The following is a 23315-nucleotide window of genomic DNA, read 5'->3' on the forward strand; positions in this document are numbered from 1 at the left end:
TAGCGCCACCTCTCCGGCCCCTACTCATTATTATTTTTTTTAATTAGCAAATTTTAATATGAAAAAGAAAGTGAATACTTACATTTTTTTTGTGCCCTACTCATTGTTACTATTACCCTGACCATAATCTTTTATTTTATTACATTTATTTATTTATTTATTTATTTATTTATTTATTTATTTATTTATTTATTTATTTAGGGTTTTGGGTCACACCCGATGACGCTCAGGGGTTACTCCTGGCAATGTGCTCAGAAATTGCTCTTGACTTGAGGGACCCTATGGGATGCTGGGGGATTGAACCGAGGTTTGTCCTAGGCTAGCCTGGGAAAGGCAGACGCCTTACTGCTTGTGCCACTGCTCTGGTCCCATATTTTATTACATTTATTTCTTGGAATATTTATGTTTTCCTTATCAGACTTTCATATTATATCACAAAAATATTAGCTTTCTGGGCCCGGAGAGAGAGCACAGCGGTGTTTGCCTTGCAAGCAGCCGATCCAGGACCAAAGGTGGTTGGTTCGAATCCTGGTGTCCCATATGGTCCCCCGTGCCTGCCAGGAGCTATTTTCTGAGCAGACAGCCAGGAGTAACCCCTGAGCACTGCCGAGTGTGACCCAAAAACAAACAAAACAAAACAAAACAAAAAAATATTAGCTTCCTGTTATGTTGATATATTTCTTGCAAGGCATTGACCTTTTAATTTTGTATGTATTTGCTTTTTATTTGAAAGTAATCTAGTTAAGATTTATTTATTATTACTATTACTATTATTATTATTATTATTGTTTTTAGTTTTTTTGGTCATACTCAGTGATGTTCAAGTTTACTCTTGGCTTAGCACTCAGAATTACTCCTGGCAGTGCTGGAGAATGATGGGGATCAAACCAATGTTGGCCACGTGCAAGGCAAACACTCTACTTGCTGTACCCCCTCTCCAGCCTCAAAAAAATTTTTTTTCTTCACTTTACCTTCCCATATAATTGATAGTCATTTATTTTCTTCTAAATTTTGTTTTTTTCTTGTTTTCTTTTTTCCTTCTAAATTTCTAATGTTGATTTTTTTTTTTTTTTGGTTTTTGGGCCACACCCGGTGTTGCTCAGGGGTTACTCCTGGTTGTCTGCTCAGAAATAGCTCCTGGCAGGCACGGGGGACCATATGGGACACCGGGATTCGAACCAACCACCTTTGGTCCTGGATCGGCTGCTTGCAAGGCAAATGCCGCTGTGCTATCTCTCCGGGCCCTAATGTTGATTTTTTGACTAATATTATCTGAGATCACATAAAGATTTAGATTTTTTTCTTGCAAAATTATTGACCGATTGAACCAACATTATTTTTGTTGAGTAATTTTTTTTTCACTTACAAGATGTTTTTAATATAAAACTGCCTGTGGTCTTATTTATTTCACTAATCTTGATACATTCAAAATAAATATTTTAGACCTTTAAAATTATTAAAATATTTGAAGGGGATGATAATGTCTCACTCTCTTGTAAATATGTTTTTAAGGGTTTTGAGGCTAGTAATTATATACATATTACATTTGATTTGTTCCACAAGAACTTTAAATAATTAATGATGGTTAAAATTAATCATAATGAAAAATTAGTAATCCCTATTAATGTGATTCATAGTGGGGTACCCTAGTTTAATTCTTTTTTTCCAGGATAAAAATTATGCAGTGAAACTGCTCAGAGCAAGGAAGCCCTTAGGATACAGGGACCTGCTGACCTCTTTAAGGTGTGTGAAAGTGCATTATTCTATTTAAGTTAAAGCAGTATTTATCCAGTTTGCTGTAGTCCTTTCCTCCAAGTCCGTACTTCAATGCGATTTAAAAAAAATATAAATTGTCCTTAATTGCATGTTATTAAATATTGTGCATAAATAAGAGTAGCTATCTCTTAGAAAAGGAAGATTAATTTCTGCTTCATTAGAACCACTATCGATTTGTTAAATGAGGGGGAAAAATTTTTTTGATGTGGGTGATGTTTTTGTTTTTCACACTGCTTCAAAGGATTTAGAATCAACAAGTTATTTTGTTTTATTTTTTGTTTTTGTTTTTTGGCCACACCTGGCAGTGTTTCTGGCTTCTGGCTCTGCACTTAGAGGTTACTCCTGGTGCGCTGAGGGGACCTTATGGGAGGCTGAGATCGGGCGTGTGTGGCTGCATGCTAGGCAAGTGTCTTACCAGCTGTACCATATCTTCAGCCAAATAAGTTATTTTTTTTTATTGACCACCTATTTTGGATAATATGGAAGCTTCCCTTTTGACTTTAGTATTCTAAACTGGAAGGATAAAGTTTGAAGAAAGTAGATTTTTGATTCATTCAAATTAAAATAATTTTAACCTCTTATTCTTGTTACTCCTTCATATATACATGATATACATGATAGATTTGGATTACTGACAGACATCTATAGACTATATCTCTGTGTATCACCTTAATTATTCATTCTAAGTTACACTTTTTGGTTCTTTCACATTTTATCATCCCTGTGAGTTTGTGTGATGATATCTTAGAATCAGTGTTAACCAGGTAATGTTTTAGTTGCTCTTTTTGATACGTGTGAACTTCTTCGTATTGTGAATATTAATATCACCTCAGTTTAATTATCTACATCATTGATTTTTCATAGATTTTTCTATTTTTATTGCTGTTCAAAACTTTATCATAATTACTGCATTAAAAGTTTTTGTTAACGGGGCTGGAAAGATAGCACAGCAGCAGGTCATTTTGCCTTCCACACAGCCGATCCAGGACAGATGGTGGTTCGAATCCCGCATCCCATATGATCCCCCATGGCTGTCAGGAGCAGTTTCTGAGCGCAGAGCCAGGAGTAAAGTGACCCCTTTGCGCTGCCAGGTGTGATCCAACCCCCCCCAAAATAACTTTTGTTAACATTTTGTACTTTAAAAAATAAACTTTGGGAGCTGGAGAGATAGCATGGAGGTAAGGCATTTGCCTTTCATGCAGGAGGTCATCGGTTTGAATCCCGGTGTCCCATATGGTCCCCTGTGCCTGCCAGGAGCAATTTCTGAGCCCGGAACCAGGAATAACCCCTGAGCACTGCTGGGTGTGACCCAAAAACCACACAAAAATAAAAATAAAATAAAATAAAATAAAATAAACTTTGTGGGCCGGCGAGGTGGCGCTAGAGGTAAGGTGTCTGCCTTGCAAGCGCTAGCCAAGGAAAGGACCACGGTTCAATCCCCCAGTGTCCCATATGGTCCCCCCAAGCCAGGGGCAGTTTCTGAGCAGGTAGCCAGGAGTAACCCCTGAGCATCTAATGGGTGTGGCCCGAAAAACCAAAAAAAAAAAAAAAAAAAAAAAACTTTGTTAGAGCACTCTATATATTACAAACACATGATGTACATTCACATACTGGGTTTTGGGCCAAACCCATTGATGTTCTGTTTATTCCTGGCTCTGCACTCAGAAATTACTCATGATGGTGTTCAGGGAACAATATGGGATACTGGGGATTGAAGCTGGGTTGGCCATATTCAATGCAAATGTCTTACCCACTATACTATTTTTAGACCTAGCTTTTTTTGTTTTGTTTTGTTTTGTTGTTTTCGGCCACACCCGTTTGATGCTCAGGGATTACTCCTGGCTAAGCGCTCAGAAATTGCCCCTGGCTTGGGGGAACCATATGGGACGCCAGGGGATCGAACTGCGGTCCTTCCTTACCTCTAGTGCCACCTCACCAGCCCCAACCTAGTTTTTTTTTTTTTTTTTTTTTTTGCATTAAGGTTACTTTTTAATTCAGCATTTTCCAATGTGAGCAATACTGACTTGGGGGTTGGAGGGGATGGACTGCTGGAATAATACAGATCTTTGTTCTGGTATTAGTAGCTACTGATACTAATACTGGGAGTTGCTTTCTATTTTCTTTCTTCTTTCTTTCTTTCTTTCTTTCTTTCTTTCTTTCTTTCTTTCTTTCTTTCTTTCTTTCTTTCTTTCTTTCTTTCTTTCTTTCTTTCTTTCTTTCTTTCTTCTTCTTTCTTTCTCTTCCTTTCTTTCTCTCCTTCCTTTCCTCTCTTCCTTCCTTCTCTCCTTCCTTCCTTGCTTCCTTCCTTCATTCCTTCCTTCCTCCTTCCTTCCTTCCTTCCTTCCCTCCCTCCCTCCCCCCCCCCTCCCTCCCCCCCCCCCCCCTCCCCCCCCCCACCCTCCCCCCCCTCCCCCTCCCCCCCCTCCCTCCCTCCCTCCCTCCCTCCTTCCTTCCTTCCTTCCTTCCTTCCTTCCTTCCTTCCTTCCTTCCTTCCTTCCTTCCTTCCTTCCTTCCTTCCTTCCTTTTTTCTTTTCTTGGTTTTTGGGTTACACCCGGCAGTGCTCAGGGGTTACTCCTGGCTCTACACTCAGAAATCACTCCTGGCAGGCTCAGGGGACCATATGGAATGCCGGGATTCGAACCACTGACCTTCTGCATGCAAGGCATACACCTTGCATGCTATCTCTCTGCCCCGCTTTCTATTTTCTTAATGTATATTTCCATAGGGAGCCCTAAATGATTTTTATCCCTGCAAAGAAGACGATAGATTGTATTAGTTTCTTTTTTTTTTTTTCTTTTTCTTTTGGTTTTTGGGCCACACCTTGCGGTGTGGCTATATGCTCAAAAATAGCTCCTGGGAGACACAGGGGACCATATGGGACACCAGGATTCAAACCAACCACCTTAGGTCCTGAATTGGCTGCTTGCAAGGCAAACACTGCTGTGCTATCTCTCTGGCCCCATGTATTAGTTTCTTAACCTCAAGTTTATTCAATCAAATGTTTTAAGACATTTTTATGAATAGTTAGTGTTTTGGGTTTGAATAAAAATCTTTATTCATAAGAAAATTAAAATAAAAGAGAGGAAACCTATTTAGGGGCATTGATTTTTGCTAGTCATATATGCCTTCCCTCTTTTGAGTGGAGGCACACCTGTGATGCTCAGGGTTTATTTACTCTTAGTTCTGTGTTCAGGTATCACTCTGCCAGGTTTGTGAAACTGTGGGTTACCCGGGATCGAACTGCGGTTAGTCACAAGCAAAGCAAGCACTCTACCTGCTGTGCTTTGTATTCAGCTCCAGATATTTGCCTTCTCTGAACATGGCTGCATCACTAACTTATATTGACATTCTGAGGGACTTTGCAGAGTATGCTGAAGGAAATTGTAATTTTTATCTCTGATACTTTAAGAAAAGCTTTGGGAGAAAATACGTGATATTTAGATAACATTAATATTAAAAGTGGTTTTAAAATGTTTAATACTAATTTAGAACAATTAATTTCCCTTTTCAAAAACATTGATACTAAGATTTGTATGCCTTTGTTATATGTCTCAAAAATGATTGATAGATATAGTAATTTTGGATAAATATATATTAGACATCAAAATACTATGGTTTTAGGACTTGGGTTTACATCAGGGATCTCAAACTCACGGCCCGCAGGCTGCAAACGGCCCTCCGTACAACATTTTGTGGCCCTGCCCTAGAGAAATCCTTTTTTGTTTGTTTTGTTTTAGTTGTTTGGGTCACCCCCCAATGTTCAAGGCTTACTACTGACTTTGCACTCAAGGATCACCCTGACTTTGCCTCCTGTGGCCCCCAGGTAAATTGAGTTTGAGACCCCTGGTTTACATGTTTATCCATATTTCCTGAGGATGCATACTTGCCTTAGTCATCTTGGGTGTAACCATTCAGTAAATGTATACTGATCTTATTTTGTAAATTTAGTTATGTATATTTTAATTTCTTTTTAATGTCTTACTATGGCCTTTTAAAATATATGAAAGAATTGTGAATGCATGAATAAATATGGAAGTTAAATTACGATTTAGAAATACGGCATGCTTATCCAATTAATTTGAAGTATTGCTTTAATAATAACAGGAGTAATGCTATTGTTTTCGTTTGTTTTGTTTTGTTCTGGGGCCGTACTTGGTGGCACTCAGGGGTTACTCCTGGCTTTGAGTTCAGAATTCACTCCTGGCAGGCTTAGAGGACCATATGGGATACCAGGGATCAAACTTGGGTTGGTTGTGTGCAAGGCAAATGCCCTACTCATTGTGTCATTGCTCCAGCCCCAATACTATTACCTTTTTTTTTTTTTTTATGGTGGGGGGCGGTTTGGTTTATGGGCCACATCTGGTGACGCTCAGGGATTACTCCTGGCTATGCGCTCAAAAATCTCTCCTAGCTTGATGGAAATAAGCTTTTATTTTAGAGAAATAAAAGTGAACTTTGTAAATGTAAGACAAATTTCTAGGGAGTTTTTTTTATTTTATTGAAACCATTGTGATTTACAAAGTCCTTCATATTGATTTCAGACATATAGTGACAATGAATCAGGGCCATCCCCACCACCAGTGTTTGACCTCTTTCCACCAGTGTTCCCAGAGTGTATCCTATACCACCATCCTTTGCCCCCTGGCCTGCCAGTATAACAGGCCCATTTTAAGTTGAGACAGTTTGGACCTCTTGATTCTATTATTGTTGACTTTTGCTTGGATATTTAGTTCAGTCATTTTTATCTCCACCAATGCACCTGAGGCCACTTGGCCCCTGGCCTCTATTCTTTTTTTTTTTTCTTCTTAAATTTATAGTAAAATGCAGAGGTATTAGGTCATATAAAGTAATTTGTGTATCAAGGTTCTATGAAAAAGGCAGGAGCTGGGCCCAGAGAGATAGCGCAGCGGTGTTTGCCTTGCAAGCAGCTGATCCAGGACCAAAGGTGGTTGGTTCGAATGGTCCCCCCTGCTTGCCAGGAGCTATTTCTGAGCAGACAGCCAGGAGTAACCCCTGAGCACCGCTGGGTGTGGCCCAAAAACAAAGAAAAAAAAGAAAAAGGCAGGAGCCCTATTCAAAAGATACAGAAAGGGTGGCAGGGTTTTGCATAGGTACAGCAAACTGGGGAAAATAGAAAGGAAAATCTTTGGCCTAAATCAGTGATTCTCAGTTATTCTCTGTCATGCCCCCCTAGGAAGAAGAAAACATTTTTCGCGCCCCCCCCCGCACGACTGTAAATAGTATCCTTATTAAAAAATCTTTAACCTGCAAAACAAAAATATATAAAATAATTTGAGCTGATTTTTTAATCAGAGGTGATGTCTGGATTCATGGCTACAATGAGCACGTTTTGCAATGCATAGCTTTTCCAAGCGGGGTTTGAAGCAGGACACAGCAACTCTCAGCTCCAGAGACATAACCACGGGGCTTAGCTTGTTATGACAATGTTTGCCGAGGTCAAACGCGCCCCCCTTTACTGATCGAAGGCGTGGGCGCCTCACTATTTGAGAAACACTGGCCTAAATACTGTGTATCTCTACCCATGAAGCACCCTGCCATAAGACCAGCAACAGGCTCTGGGCATACTAAGTTGTCTAACCCCAGTCTTTCTTCAAAGTTCCCAGAAAACCATCTCTTCTATCATAGTATTATATAGTCAGCTTCTGTAGAGATCTTGTTTTTTGCGTGGAGCATCTTCCGGTTTCATCTCACCTCTTGGTGGCGAGACAGGGAAACCTGCCCCGAAAGCAAATTGTTGCTGTTGCTGTTTTCAAGTTGTTGGGGTGTCAATTCAATCCACCCTGGAGCAAGTCGATGTCGGGGCAGCATTAGGGCCTTCCCCAGTAGGAGTTTGATTTCTAGTGCTGGTTCAGAAAACTGTGCCAGTTCTAGGGAGTTTTGTTTTGTTTTGGTTTTGGGTCACACCTGGCAGCGCTGAGGTGTTACTCTTGGCTCTGCAGTCAGAAGTTGCTCCTGGCAGGTTCGGGGGACCATATGGGGTGCCAGGATTCGAACCAGGGTCTATCCTGTGTTGGTCATGTGCAAGGCAAACGCCTTACCACTGTGCTATCACTCCGGCCCCCAATTCTAGAGAGTTTTTGAACATTCATTCAGAAGTGTGGGATTGATACTTATATGTTCTATTTTTAATTATTCTTTCTATTTTAGTAGGAATTCTGATTTATGTTTTTTTTTCTTACAATATTAAAAAATTGCAGTGCTCTTCTGAGAAAGGAAAGTTCTTCTGAGAAATTGTTCTTAAATATAAAAGTAGATGTTTATAGCATGAGATGGAGGAAAACCAAAATAACAGAATATCAGGAGAAAGACTTGGGAAAGTTAAGGGTTTAGTTGAGATCATAGTTTCTCAACGTATAGCCCACTATGGGCCTTCAGGATATTCCAGGAGGGTCACAGGTGGAAGTTGCATAAATGGGGGTCATGGTGTGAGACTAGGAGACCAACTGGTAAGACAGGGGCCACAGGAAGGTAAAAAGGTTGAAAGGGGACAATGGTTGAAAACAGTTGAGAAACACTGGCTTAGATCCATTTGAAGTGCCTATCAGAAGTGTTTTAACTTCTTAATTTTTACTTTGGTATTTTCACATAAAGTGTTTTTTATGAAAATTACAGTTATTGATTATAATTGTATTACATGTATTCCTAATTATGAGTTTGGTTAAATAATTACATCATATGTGTTTTAAATGAAGCATTGAAAGAAAACAGCTCCGAAGTTGTCCAGCCATTTTTAATGGGTTGTGGAACCAAAGAACCGAAGATTACTCAGCTATGTTTGGCCGCCATTCAGAGACTCATGTCACATGAAGTTGTATCTGAGGTAATATGAAGATTTTTATTTGAAGTGTACACATTAAGAATCAAATTAGGGCCCGGAGAGATAGCACAGCGGCGTTTGCCTTGCAAGCAGCCGATCCAGGACCAAAGGTGGTTGGTTTGAATCCCGGTGTCCCATATGGTCCCCCGTGCCTGCCAGGAGCTATTTCTGAGCAGACAGCCAGGAGTAATTCCTGAGCACCGCTGGGTGTGACCCAAAAACCAAAAAAAAAAAAAAAAAAAGAATCAAATTAGAAGTTTTCATAAGAGGGGAAAGAACTTAGTTCATATAGTATAAAACAGTTTTATGAGCAATAATAATCTTATAAAGGATCATAAAATTGTCTTTTAACACTCATAAGTAATGAATAAAGAATAAATGAATTTTGTCAGGTTGTAACTAAGAACTTGTAATTTAAAATGTGGATGATCATTTTAAGTCAATTTGTAAATTACAAAAATTAGATTGTAAATGACAAATTAAGTGGAATCATTTTAAATAAATTATTTCAAGTAAATGTGCAGTATTATCTAAGATAACACTTAAGGTAGAAGAGAAAAAGCATGATTGTTAACTGGACTATCTGAATTTATTAGTTGTTCATTTATTTATACATATTGTTTGCCTCTAATTGTAAAGCAAGAAAGAAGATTTACTCACCATGAATAGGCATCCTGGTTTTTGTTGTTTGGCATCCTGCTTTCAAATATAATAGTTGTTAATGTACTTTATCAAGTACTTGATAGAAAACTTTAATTTTTTGCCTTTAATATACATCATCTAAATTACTGATTTCATTGAGTATATGACTATATTATTAATTTGAATTGAATTTTTTTTGTTAAATCTGGAATAGTATTTAATAAGTTACAGAAGGGAATGGGAAGAATTGGAGCACATGCTATGCACCCGGGAACCCTTGATTTCATTCCCAGCTTTTCACGGTCCTCCAAGTATTTTCAGAAACAATACCTTGAGCACGATTGTTTTTTGTTTTGTTTTATTTTTGGTCACACCTGGTGGCACTCAGGGACTACTCCTGGCTCTGTACTCGGAAATTGCTCCTGACAGGCACAGGGGACCATTTGGGATGCCGAGATTTGAATTACCATCCGTCCTGGAACAACTGCGTGCAAAGCAGATGCCTTACTGCTATGCTATCTTTCCACCCCAGAGCACGATGGTTTTTGTTTCTCCTCCCTTGTAATAGTAGACTCATAATTTGTGTAGCCATATTAATTAATATTTAAATGGTATCGTCTATAGAAATGAGCTCTAACTTTTGACTGGTATTTCAAATTGTGTGTTATTTTGCATATATTCAAATGGATTATTACTTTTTTTTTGGGGGGGTGATACCTGGGATTGAACTCAGAGCCTCCTCCATGCAAGATATGTTCCATTCTGAGCCACATCCCTGATCTCTGAAAGAAATTTAAATCTTTTTTTTGAGGAAAAACTTTAAGTCTAAAATTTGTTGAAATGCTCACTTGTATGAATAGGTCTAGAAATATGAATTTCATTATTTTAATCAAGAAATTTCAAGTAAATCAATGTTTGCATTTTCTTATTTGAGTGCCTAATATATGTGATTTTATTTCTATTATTTATTTATGATAGTAAAATAATCTTTTTTAGACTGCAGCTGGAAATATAATTAACATGCTTTGGCAGCTAATGGAAAATAGTCTTGAAGAACTTAAGCTACTTCAAACAGTTCTTGTTCTTTTAACAACCAACACAGTAGTTCATGATGAGGCACTCTCTAAGGTAGGAAATCTCTCCATTGTCTTAATAGCTTCGTTATGCTCTATGAGTAAAATGCTGGAAGAAAAGCCTGGTGCTGTTCCCTTTTGTGGTGATGGACATTTCATATGAAAAACTGCTGGTGTACATTTCCCTCATTTTAAAATTGAAATCAGGTTAGTTAAGTAAACTTTTTTGGGTAAGGTTTACAGATCTTGGTTTTAATAGAAAGTGGGAAAAGGGGAACGTAGAAAATATGATGGAATAGTGGAAAAGTCAGAGGGGGAAAATATTGTCTTGAGGTCAGTTTTCTGGAATTATGTAGAATTATAACTGCCTTGGGTATTCTCTATGGCAATTCTTTTTTCCTCTCTGTAAAAATAATTTCACATGCTGGTGGGATGCTAAGAGTGCTAGAGCAGATAGTTCGCATGTGGGAGACCTGGGCTCAAGTTCCAGTATTCCACCCAAAACAAAGATCATCCCTGGTTTCTTTGTATTTATTTGTTTACAACTTGTTTTTACCCCAGAGATTTGCATGTATCAAGCAAACCTGAATAGCACTGGCTCAGGATAGGCCTTCTGTCCTTACTTACTCCTCTGCCCTGGGTTGGTCTCTGTACTCAGTTAAAACTGCAGTCTGCCAGGCGTCTTTTTGTCTCTGTCTCTTTCTCCCCGCCCCCACAAACAATATGCTGTTTGGGGCCATTTATGATACATAATCAGATAACTTAAACTCATTTCTTAAATAGTTGCAAAAAAAAAATCTCTTTATTGAATTTGTACTAGATGAGGCTGTAGATCTGATAGCCATTTTCATATATTTTCTGCTTTTCCCCTCTTCAGAACAGGTAACAAGTATTTTATAATTTATTGTTTGTTTGTTTTTTTTTTGGATTTTTTTCGTTTTGTTTTTGGGTCACACCCACTTGATGCTCAGGGGTTACTCCTGGCTAAGCGCTCAGAAATTGCCCCTAGCAATTTCCCCCATATGGGACCACGGGGGATCTAACGGCGGTCCTTCCTTGGCTAGCGCTTGCAAGGCAGACACCTTACCTCTAGCGCCACCTCACCGGCCCCTGGACTTGTTTATTTTGACTTTGTTTTTGGACCACACATGGCTATGTTCAGGGCTTGCTCATGGCTCTGAACTCAGGAATTACTCTTGGCAGTACTTGGGAACATAGGATGCTGGAGATTGAATACAGGTCAGCCACATGCAAGGCAATCACTCTGTCCACTCACTGTACTCTCTCCAGCCCTATCATTTTATTTACTTATTTTATTTTTTATTTTATTATTATTATTTTTTGTTTTTGGGTCACACCTGGCAGTGCTCAGGGGTTACTTCTGGCTCTACGCTCAGAAATCGCTCAGGGGGCCATATGGGATGCCAGGATTCGAACCACCCTCCTGCATGCAAGGCAAATGCCCTACCTCCATGCTATCTCTCCAGCCCCTTATTTACTTTTATTTATTTGTTTATTTATTTATTTTTATTTTAGGCATGGTGGTTTACAAACTGTTGTTACTAGTAGTGTGTCACACATGAACTATTCTAGCACCCCACCCTCTACTCAGTTTTCTTCCCTTCAGCACTCTCAGTATCCCTTTCCTACCCCCCATACTTTCATTAGTTAAAGTGTTTTTCTTATAGTATATCTATAAAGAGCAAAAAATAGAGAGTAATATAGAAAACAGTTTTTACTGAGTGCTTTATAGTTTAGGGAATTGTTGGCTCTCAGTAGTAGTTCTGTTATAATTTGCATGTCTTTAAGGATGGATGGCTTATAAAGCAGAAAAGTATACCATTATAATAGGCTCTGTGTAGAGTCACTAGAGAGCATATTCTTCTGGCCTTCCTATAAAGAAGATGTGATGTTCTTAGGTCATAATGAAATTTTGTTTAATTGCCAGTAGCTTATTTTGTTAAGCCTGTACATCTTTATAAAATTTTTAATATATTTTTATACATAAAGGTACTTTATGTATCTTTGTGCTTTGTTGTATATAGTTTATTTTGGTTTTCTAGCTATAAAATTTTGATATAAAATTATTTTGAGTACATATGTTCAGAATTTTATGAATGCTTATGCATTTGATCTAGTAAAGAAATGAGTTGATTATTTACCTATTTATTTTTGGTTTTCTGCCATACCTGGCAGTGTTCAGGGCATACTCCCTGGCTTTGCACTGAGGGGTCACTCCTGGTGGGTTTGAGGGACCATGTAGGGTGCCAGGATCAAACTCGGGTAGGCTATGTACAAGGCAAGCACCTTAGCTCCTGGTGTCCAGTCCCAAGAGTTGTTTATTGTACTCATTTTAGTATTTTGGGTATTTTGGAAATCCAGGATTTGGGGATGAAAATAAAGTATAAAAGTATAAAATGAGAAATAAGAAAGTTTCTACATTATAGCATGCCTATTCTTCATGTTGAAATATGGAGAGCAATAGTGGATTCAGGGGTATGCAGGTGTCACTGACACCAATTTCCAAAAGGGTTTGATAGACTTTTCTACACCAATGAACAATTCATCATTGCTAGCAGTATGTTTGAGAATTCAACTCAGTTTAGCTGAGTTCTGATACTGCTGACTTGGAGGCACCATCAGATACTTCAGGTAACAAATTCTGTCTCTCAAGACTGTCCTTCACTTTACATGCCAGCCACAAGTTTATCTGCACTGTTCAAAAACCAGCTAAGCTCAGAGATTCCCTTCTTGATTCTGTTAGTTTGTAGTGTGGCTGACAGAACTAGGGGAATTCATTTATTCGCTAGGTCACTGATACATTATAAATATAACTCAGAGGATAGAGAGGTAGTATAGCAGATAAAGTACTTTTACATGTAGCCAACTTGGATTTGATCCCTAGAACCATAGTTGGATCCCTGAGCACTGCCAAGAGTGATCCCTGGATGCAGAGCCAGGTTGAAACCTTGAGCACTGCTAGGTATAACCTCAGAACCAAACCAAACCAACAAACAAATATAATTTAGAAATAGAAAGATGGAAAAGATGCATTGGGCAAGGCAACCAAGAAATAGGCTGAGTTTTTCTGTCCACTCTGAGCATGCCATTCTTCCAAAATCATTTCACATGGTCACCAACCCAGACTCTCTGAAGGCTCCTGTTTATTTTTGTTGTTGTTTATTTTTCTTGTTTGCTTTATTTTTGTTTTGAGTCTTTGTTCAGCAGTTTTTAGGGTTTGTTCTAAGGCACTGTATTCAGGAATCACTCCTGGCCCTAGGTGACCCATATGTGATGCTAGGAATCAAACCTGGATCTATTGTGTACCAGGCAAGTGCCCAACCTGTTGCATTATCACACTGGCCCCTCTGAAGGCTACTCTTGTTGTAGATAGGCTTCATTATTCAGGCAGAAGTGATGATCTCATTAGCTATTGGTAATTGAATCCAGCTTTGAATCACTCATCCCTCCCCAAGGGACTGGGAATAAGACTCTAATCATAAGGCTGGTTACCTTGGCAACCATCTCCTGTCCTTAGGTGGTATCCAAAGAGTCACTTTAGTAACATAACAAGAGACATCTTTAATACTCAACACTTATGAAATTCCAAAGCCTTTGGGAGCTGAGAGCTGGTAACTTCATATGAAGATAAGTTATTTATGAGAAATATATATTGGTCATGTGAACTTCACAAGTATATGTATTTTTACAAATAGCATTAACTATAATAGTTACAAAAGTTTAACTTTAACTTTTTATTGTAACATAGAATTATATTACCACTATGTTTTTCTCCAAGAATGGTCTTAGGGGGGCCAGAGTGGTGGCTCTAGAGGTAAGGCACCTGCTTTGCAAGCGCTAGGACCGTGGTTCCATCCCTCGGCGTCCCATATGGTCCCCCCAAGCCAGGAGTGATTTCTGAGTGCATAGCCAAGAGTAACTTCTGAGCATCAATGGGTGTGTGGCCCAAAAACCAAAAATAAATAAATAAAAAGAGTGGTCTTGGGATGTTACAATTTTAAATTAAAACACTTCTAGAAGAACACAAAGAAAGTCTTTGTGACCAGGAAGTAGACAAAAAATTTCAGGACAGAAAAATAAGAAAGCCAAGAAGGGGTGTGGGGCGAGAATATTCAGAAATAATAAAAGATTTTTCTCTAGAATTTATAAAAGCTCTTCCAATGATTTAAAAAGCAAACTACTCAGAAGAAATGGACAAGTGGGCTCAGCAGATAATTCATAAAATAGATATTTAAATGTCTAGTAAGTAAATCAACTGACTGAGCATAATTAACTATCAAAAAGCAAATTAGGGGCCGGAGAGATAGTATGTAGGTAGGGTGTTTGCCTTGCATGCAGAAGGACGGTGGTTCAAATCCCAGCATCCCAGATGGTCCCACAAGCCTGCCAGGAGCAGTTTCTGAGCATAGAGCCAGGAGTGACCTCTGAGCGCTGCTGGGTGTAACCGAAACACCCCCCCCCAAAAGGCAAATTAGAAGTACAGTGATGTAAAAAAAACCTACAGTGATGTCATTACATAGCTGAATAACTAAGAATTAAGAAGATTAAGCATATTTAGAGCAGTTTTTGAGGATGTAGAATAATTCTGAAGGTATACTATTGATGGATTGTAAAATTAAAACAATATCAGAATATTAGCAGTTTTATCTATTTTACTTGTAGATATTTATTTATCCCAGAGTAACCTGGTGAGTGCCTTAACCCCGATACGCTCTCTCCTGAAGGGAATTACTCAAGGATGAAATTACTCAAAAGAATAATTTTGTTCTACAATTAAGTATAAAAGGACACATAAAATAATTGTGTGAACTAAAAATTGAGACAAAGACATAAAAATTGAACAAATTCAGCAAAGTCATAGTTTCAATATATAGCTACAGATATATTTTAAGGGGCGGATTGCTGTGAGCCAATTCTGTTGCAGTCTTCAGCACCTGCAAACAGATCCTTCGTAGAGTTCGGGAAAAACTTCCATGGGGAGAGAGTGGGTACACGGAATGGCGAATGACGGAACAATATTGTAGAAATGAAATGAGACCACACAGAATGTATGGGGACTTACGTCTGAAAAGACGAAGACAAATTTATTTTTTGAGCTGGCTGCTTTTAAAAGGTTGATGCTTGGAAAGCAGGGTGCAAATTCTTGACATCAAAGAAAATGGGAAAAGAATGGAGGACCCTGGCTAAAATTAGCATATTAAAGAACCGATACTGAAGGTGAAAAGGCAGTTTCTGTTGGGTTTGCTTTGTTTTGGGTAAGCAGAAGGGAAACAGGTAATTTTCAGGGAAGTGGGAAGAGAGAGAAATGTTTTAGAGTTTTGGGGGAAAACTGAAAATTACCTTGTTTTGAGTAAACAGGGGAAAACTGAAAATTGCTTTATTATGAGCTAAGTTTTGGGAAAAACCTGATCTTGGCGCCAAAGTAGCAAAAATTACAGGGAGCTGTTAAGTGGGACTTTTGGCGGGATCTGCACTCTCCTCCTTTGTTAGAAAGAATTTACTAAGGCCTGATTTTTAATATTGGTTAAAAATAAAGAGAGAGATAGTTACAGCCACTTTTGGAATTATGGCCAAACAATCCACGCAAAGGGTCAAGTGATTTTGACTGCTCTAAGCGGGCCTATTTGGCAAATAATTCCTTTTCAGGAGAGCACTACACTTTCTGGTGTGTGCCCCTCCTGAGTGGGATGTAGCAGTGGATAGATTGTGTAATGGGTAGTGTTCTTGCTTCAGCACCACATAATGGCATTCAAAGCCTGAATGGCTTCAAAAGCAGACCAGTCAATCAACTGAACTAAAAAAGTGTTGGAATTTACATATTAACCATAGGTGGAGTACCAGGACATGTTGATAATGGAAATGTCATATTCTTGATTATAAAATTAGTTTCATGGATAACTTTATCAGAACTCATCAAATTATATTTATATATATATATATATATATATATATATTTATTTGTATAGAGTTCAGGACTGGAAGGACTATAGGTGAGTGACCCAGATTTGATCCATGGCAGTCTCTTGACGTAGCTGGGTGTGGCCCAGACTCCCCTACCAAAAAGTATATAAATTATACCATAATAAAATGGAGTTTATATAAAGGAGAGTTGAATGATTATTATTTTTTTTTTTTGGTTTTTGGGCCACACCCGGTGACGCTCAGGGGTTACTCCTGGCTATGCGCTCAGAAGTCGCTCCTGGCTTGGGGGACCATATGGGACGCCAGGGGATCGAACCGCGGTCCATCCAAGGCTAGCTCAGGCAAGGCAGGCACCTTACCTCTAGCGCCACCGCCCGGCCCCTTGAATGATTATTTTTACAAAAATTTTTTATTTTATCCTGCTATACACTTAGCAAGTTTATGTAGTTCCCCCCACACCAGATACTATAGTATTTTAGTTTTGTATATTTACTATTTACAAAGTAAATCTTTCCGAGGCAATAAAAGCACAACACAGAACTATATTCATATTAAGTATTTTTAATATTAAATTTAAATTAAATTTAGCTATAATTTAATTTAATAAAATTTAATATTAAATTTTAAATAGTAAGTATTTTAATATCCATGTTAAAATAACTAAATTATAAATATTTGTCAGGTTTCCTTAGCTAATTTTCGGTGACTATAGTAGATTTATTCATTGAAAAATTATTTATTTATTTATTTGTTTGTTTTTGTTAACACTCAACTGTGGTAAGGGCTTACTCCTGACTGTTCTCAGGGATCACTTCAGGCAGGGCGCAAGGCACATTATGGAGTGCTGGTGATCCAAACCAGGTTGGCCCACATGCAAGGCGTGTGCATTACCTGCTGCAATATCTCACCTGTATCTGTATATTTAGTGAGTTTGAGTTCTTTAAAAATTCAGATATTTTACTACTTTTAATGTATTAGAAGGTGAGGCTTTTATATTCTGTGCACAGCAGAATAAATTGTTTAAATTTAGGTCACATCAGATTAAATAAGTGAAAGTAGTAGGCATGTTCTTTTTGATTTCATACTAAATGAAAGTTATCTTTTAGGCAATTGTTCTTTGCTTTCGACTACATTTCACAAAAGATAATATCACCAATAATACAGCTGCTGCCACAGTTCGACAAGTTGTTACTGTTGTTTTTGAGCGGATGGTTGCTGAAGATGAGCGGCATAAAGGTAAAGTAGCAAAAGTCGTGCCCTTTGACAGCGGTTGATTCTAAGGTCCTTGATTTTCTGAGACACAACTGTGAAATTTTTTTTTTAATATCTCTTTCTCCTCTTTCTTTATTTGTATATAGAAACGCCATGGGTTTATATTAATTTTGTAGCTTGTCACTTTGCTATAAAAATCTATTGTTTCTAGTAGCTTTTTTGTAGAGTCAAAAAAATTTTTTTTTTACTATTTAAAAAAAATCTTCATTGTTTCTGGGTACACACAGTGGTACACAGGGCTTACTTCTACCTGGAACCATGCTCAGGAAACCACCCCTAGTAGGGCCAGGAATCAAACCAGGGTTATCAGCATGCAAGGCAAGCACATCCACTCCTATACTATCTTTATGCCCTGATGAATTCCTTTATTAGTTTCAAAAGTGCTACATGTGAGGCTGGAGAAATAGTACAGTGGGTAAGACACTTACTTGCTTTGCATGTAACTGACCCTGGTCCTATCCTCAGCATCTCACATGGTCCCCTGAGCACCACCAGAAGTGATCCTTGTGGGGCCGGAGAGATGGCATACATAGTGGTAGGGTGTTTGCCTTGCAAGCAGGCGATCCAGGACAGATGGTGGTTCGAATCCTGGCATCACATATGGTCCCCTGAGCTTGCCAGGGGTGATTTCTGAGAACTGGGAGCAACTTCCGAGCACAGCTAGGTGTGAGTCCAATTTTCTAAATATGGTATAATTGTCATCTGCAAACATCTTTCTGGATGCCTTTGATATCTTTTTCTTGTCTAATTGTTATGACAAGTACTTCCCAGAAGTGGGAAGACAGAATGGAGGAACCTTGTCTTGTGCCAGATCTTAGAGGAAAAACTCTTAGTTTTTCTTCATTGGACATAATGTTTGCTGTGAGCTTGTGGTAATTGGTTATGACTATATTGAGAAATGTTCCTTCAGTTCCCATCTTGTTAAGAGTTTTTATCATGAGTGGGTGCTGGACCTCGTCAAATGCTTTCTCTACATCTATTGCTATGATCATATGGTTTTTCTTTTTCCTTTTATTGATATTGTATATTATATTGATTAAATTGCATTTTTTTGCATAGAGCAGCATGAATCCTACTGGGTTATGATATATGAGCTTCTTGATGAATTGTTGGATTCTGTTTGCTAGTATTTTGTTGAGGATCTTTGCATCAGTTTTCATCAAGGAAATTGGACTGTAATTCTCTCTCTCTCTCTCTCTTTTTTTTTTTTTTGGTGGTGTCTCTCTGCTTTTGATATCATGGTGATGTTAGCTTCATAGAAACTATTTAGAAGTGTTTCCGTTTCTTCAGTTTCTTGGAAGAGCCAGGAAAAGATTGGCAGTAGGTCCTCTTTAAAAGTTTGAAGGAATTCACTAGTTAATTCATCTTGGCCTGGGCTTTTGTTTTTGGGAGACTTTTTGATTACCATTTGAAATTCCTCAATCATGATAGGTCTGTTTAGGTATTCCAGTTCATACTGGTGCAACCTTGGAGTTGAATTAGGAATCTAATAATTTATCCATTTCTTCCCAGTTTTTATGTGCAATAAAGATTCTCAAAGTAATCTCTGATGACTCTTTGAATTTGTGTACATCTGTAGTGACATCAACCTTTTAATTTCTGATTCAGTTTATTAAGTTTCTCTCCCTTTTTTTGTGTGTCTTGCTAATGATTGATCAATCTTTTATTTTCTTTTTTTGGTTTTGGCTCACACCCAGCAGCGCTCAGGGATTACTCCTGGCTCCACGCTCAGAAATCGCTCCTGGCAGGCTCGGGGGATCACATGGGATGCCGGGATTCGAACCAATGACCTTCTGCATGAAAGGCAAATGCCTTACCTCCATGCTATCTCTCTGGCTCCCAAGATCAATCTTTTTTATTTTTCAAAGAACCAAGTTTTGCTTTCATTCGTCTTATTTTTTATTTATTTTTTTGATTTTTGGGCCATACCCAGTGACACTCAGGGGTTACTCCTGGCTATGCACTCAGAAATTGCTCATGGCTTGGGGGACCATCTGGGATGCCGGGGGATCCAACCATGGTTCGTCCTAGGTCAGCACAAGCAAAGCAAACACCCTATGGCTTACACCACTGCTCCGGCCCCTCATTGGTCTTTTTGATTGTTTTTGGGATTTCTAGTTTATTGACTTCAGCTCTAACTTAATTTTTTTTCTTTTGCCTGCCTATTTTCAGCTCATTTTATTAATCATTTTTCAATTTTTTAAGCTGTGCTATTAAGTTATTTATGTAGGGTTTTTCTTTCTTCCGGATCTTGCAAAGCTATAAATTTTTCTTTTTTTTTTTTTTTTTTTTTTGGTTTTTGGGTCACACCCGGCGTTGCTCAGGGGTTACTCCTGGCTGTCTGCTCAGAAATAGCTCCTGGCAGGCATGGGGGACCATATGGGACACCGGGATTCGAACCAACCACCTTTGGTCTTGGATCGGCTGCTTGCAAGGCAAACGCCGCTGTGCTATCTCTCCGGGCCCTATAAATTTTTCTTAATACAGCTTTTGCTGTGTCCCCAAAATTCTGCTGATTCATGTTTTTGTTCTCATTTGTTTCCAGGAATCTTTTGAATTCCTCTTTGATTTCATGTCTAACCCACTAGTTGTTCTGTAGTGAGCTGTCTAACTTCCAGGTGTTAAAGAGTTATTTCTCTATTTCTGTTTGTAATTTACTTCTATTTTCAGAGCATTGTGGTCAGAGAAAATAGTTAATACGATTTGCTGCTTTGAGCATTCTATCTCCATTAGTGGTTTTTATCATTGTGATTATATGTGCCTTGGAGTGTTTTTATTTGGGTCTCTTTTAGCTTTTACTCTTCTTTAGGAGTCCAAGATATGGGTACATATACTCTTAGTCTCTGGAACTTCTCAGCAATGCTCTTTAATGGTTGCTTCTTTATAGGGGTTTTCTTCTTGTCTTTCTGTTGTTTCTGTTGAATTTATCCCAAAGGTCTGTTGTCATTTGTTCACTTATTTTGAAGATTTTTCCCTTCTTCTAGTCTTTAATTTTAAGGCTCTTTTCCAGCCTCTTCTGTTGTATGGAGTTGTTATGCATCTCATCCCCCAGCTCACTGCTTCTGTCCTCAGAAGCTGTTCCTCTGCTGATGAGGCCTTCCTTCCAATGAGGAACTGCACTTCCAGTGAGTTTTCATTTCTCCTCCCAAGTTTTTCAGTCCTTTTATTTCTGCTTGAAGTTTTCTTATATCCTCTTGTCTTATTGGCTGTTCATTCCTTGGTTTCTTTGAGTTCTTTGAACATCTGCCACATTTCCTCTCTAAAGTCCTATGGGAGAGGCTATATAGATGGTAGATGTTAGTTGGGTCCTCAGCTCTACTATCTTTATTCACTAAGCATGATGGAGTTCTGTAATGACTTCTCATTGTGACTTTTGCAGTGTGGTGGTGGTTTTTGTTGTTTTTTTTTTATGTGTGTTGTGGTGAGTCTCCTTGACTAGAAGAAATGTTTGTCCACAGAACAAAGTGGAGCAACGAGCCACACTCTCACGGTGCACTAGCCTGAGTTCAGAATGACCAAAAACCTACTCATGGTCACCGAGGCTGCTGGTTTCTGGTCTTGCCTGTCTCAACACCATGCTTTTCTCTGGGTGCAGGAATCTTAGTTCAAAATGGAGGCTTAACCTGAGGCCCTATACCTCAATTACCAGGGTAGGGGAGCTAGTGAAAGGATGCCTGCAAGCAGAGCAGCTTCCCAGCCTCAAGGCCACTGCTGGCTGTCTCATAGCCCGCCATCTCACAGCTGTTCTACTGCTGTCCTTATGGCCCTTCAGACTTGCTTAGCCTGCCTGTCCTGCATTTCTTTGGTGCTAATGTCCATGTCCCACAAGCTTGTCCATGTAGATGGGACTGCACGAGCTTCACAGCTCTTAGCCCTGCCCAGGAACAAGTCAGAGAGCCACTCACTGCCAGACTTCTGACTCCAGCAACACCACTGGTAGCCTCTTACAGCACTGCTACTTTTTCTCTTTCTTTTTTTTTTTTTCTTTTTTTGTTTTTTCAGGCCACACCCGTTTGATGCTCAGAGGTTACTCCTGACTAAGTGCTCAGAAATTGCCCCTGGCTTGGGGGGACCATATGGGACGCCGGGGGATCGAACGGCGGTCCTTTCTTGGCTAGCGCTTGCAAGGCAGACACCTTACCTCTAGTGCCACCTTGCCGGCCCCTCTGCTACTTTTTCTTAAGGTCCACTGCTGCCATATTTTCTCCAACAATCTCCCTAGGAGCTTGATTTTTTTTATCTTAAGACGGACCACTGTTTTGTCTTCAGTAGCTGATGCCTTGCTGCTGGATTCAGGTTTGGGGGTGTTTCACACTTGGTATCTCTTGAGGATGAGCTATTCAAGGTCCTCCACGCTGCGGCTGCTACTGCTGCCTTCTTCTGTGCCATTTAATATACATCAGATCACTTTCTTTAAAAGTAGTCATTACTTCAACATTTATTTAAAACAGCTGGTATATTTACAGAGAATCACTGTATTAATATTTCTTAAAATGCTGAGCTAGGAACCACTATTGTTGACTCTTAGGTAATGAATGCCTAGAATATAGTAACTGGCAGATCAATTATCATATTCCCTTGAGGGTTGTGAAATGGTAGAGGAATATACTGTGTGGTGAATTTTATATTTGTTTGATGTTTAAAGGCACAATCGAAGATCATGTAAATTTTAATCTATGAAATAAAGGGACAAAAAATAGGAAAATGAAATATATAGACCAAGTTAATTAAAATGATAAGATAGTAGAATGAATATTTCTTTGGTTATTTGTATAAAATAGATTTCAAATTTTTTAAATTTTGGTGATATAGTGGGACACTTATAACTAAAGTTTACAATTCTATAAATAGATATATTAAATATAGCAGTTTGTTTCTTGGGCTGTTTTTAAAATTTATTTAAACATCATGGTTGCAAGGTTGTTCATAATACAGTTGGTTTATTTTCTTCAGTTACTAATTTTATAACATTTTATTTTGATTTTTATAATAACACCAACTTTATTGTTTATCTTTTAAATAGTACATATGAGGTTATTATGAAATCTTAAATCTATCTTATTTTGATTGCAGATATTGTAGAACAGCCAACACTGGTCCAAGGAAATAGTAACAGAAGATCTGTCAGTACTCTAAAACCTTGTGCTAAAGATGCTTATATGCTTTTTCAGGTATTTCTGTCAATAAGCTAATTTTTATCGATACTGTTTTGAATTTTGGTTTTGGAATTGTCTTTAATGTGTCTATTTAAAATATTTTTAAAGTGTTTTTTTTTTGAGGGGGGTTTGGGTCACACCCAGCCACACTCGGGGTTTACTCCTGGCACTGTGCTCAGAAATGACTTCTGGCAGCCTCAGGGGACCAGATGGGATGCTGGGAATCGAATCGAGTCTGTTCAGGATCAGTCGCATGCAAGGCAAATGCCCTACTACTGTGCTATCTCTCTGGCCCCTTAAAATTAGTATTTTTTGCCTCGCCCCTAAAGTAGTATTTTTAAAAGATCTAAAATATTAGAGAATATAGTGAATTAATCTGATAAAATGTCATCCTTTGCTTTAAAGAAATAAAATGAGTTAAATGTAGAACTAGGGAGGCTGGAAAGATAGCACAGTGGTAGGGTATTAGCCTTTGCATGCAGCAGATCCAGGACAGATGGATCCCAGCATCCCATATGGTCCCCTCTGCCTTCCAGGAGTGACTTGTGAGTGCAGAGCCAAAAGTAACCCCTGAGCGTGGATGAGTGTAACCCAAAAACCAAAATCCAAAAAAA

At 38.6% G+C, this 23315-nt stretch overlaps 1 protein-coding gene across 2 annotated transcripts in view; it reads left to right on the forward strand.

Annotated features, from left to right (window-relative positions):
- Positions 1-23315, forward strand: part of MON2 (MON2 homolog, regulator of endosome-to-Golgi trafficking) — a 126210-nt gene that overhangs the window by 23514 nt on the left and 79381 nt on the right. For both annotated transcript variants that reach the window (XM_049782729.1, XM_049782730.1), the window contains exons 3-6: positions 8491-8618; positions 10254-10385; positions 17380-17509; positions 22619-22716. In XM_049782729.1, coding sequence (XP_049638686.1) covers positions 8491-8618; positions 10254-10385; positions 17380-17509; positions 22619-22716 — 488 coding nt within the window. The remainder of the gene's footprint in view (positions 1-8490; positions 8619-10253; positions 10386-17379; positions 17510-22618; positions 22717-23315) is intronic.

The sequence above is a fragment of the Suncus etruscus genome, chromosome 11 (genome assembly GCF_024139225.1).
Source record: "Suncus etruscus isolate mSunEtr1 chromosome 11, mSunEtr1.pri.cur, whole genome shotgun sequence".
Classification (NCBI taxonomy): domain Eukaryota; kingdom Metazoa; phylum Chordata; class Mammalia; order Eulipotyphla; family Soricidae; genus Suncus; species Suncus etruscus.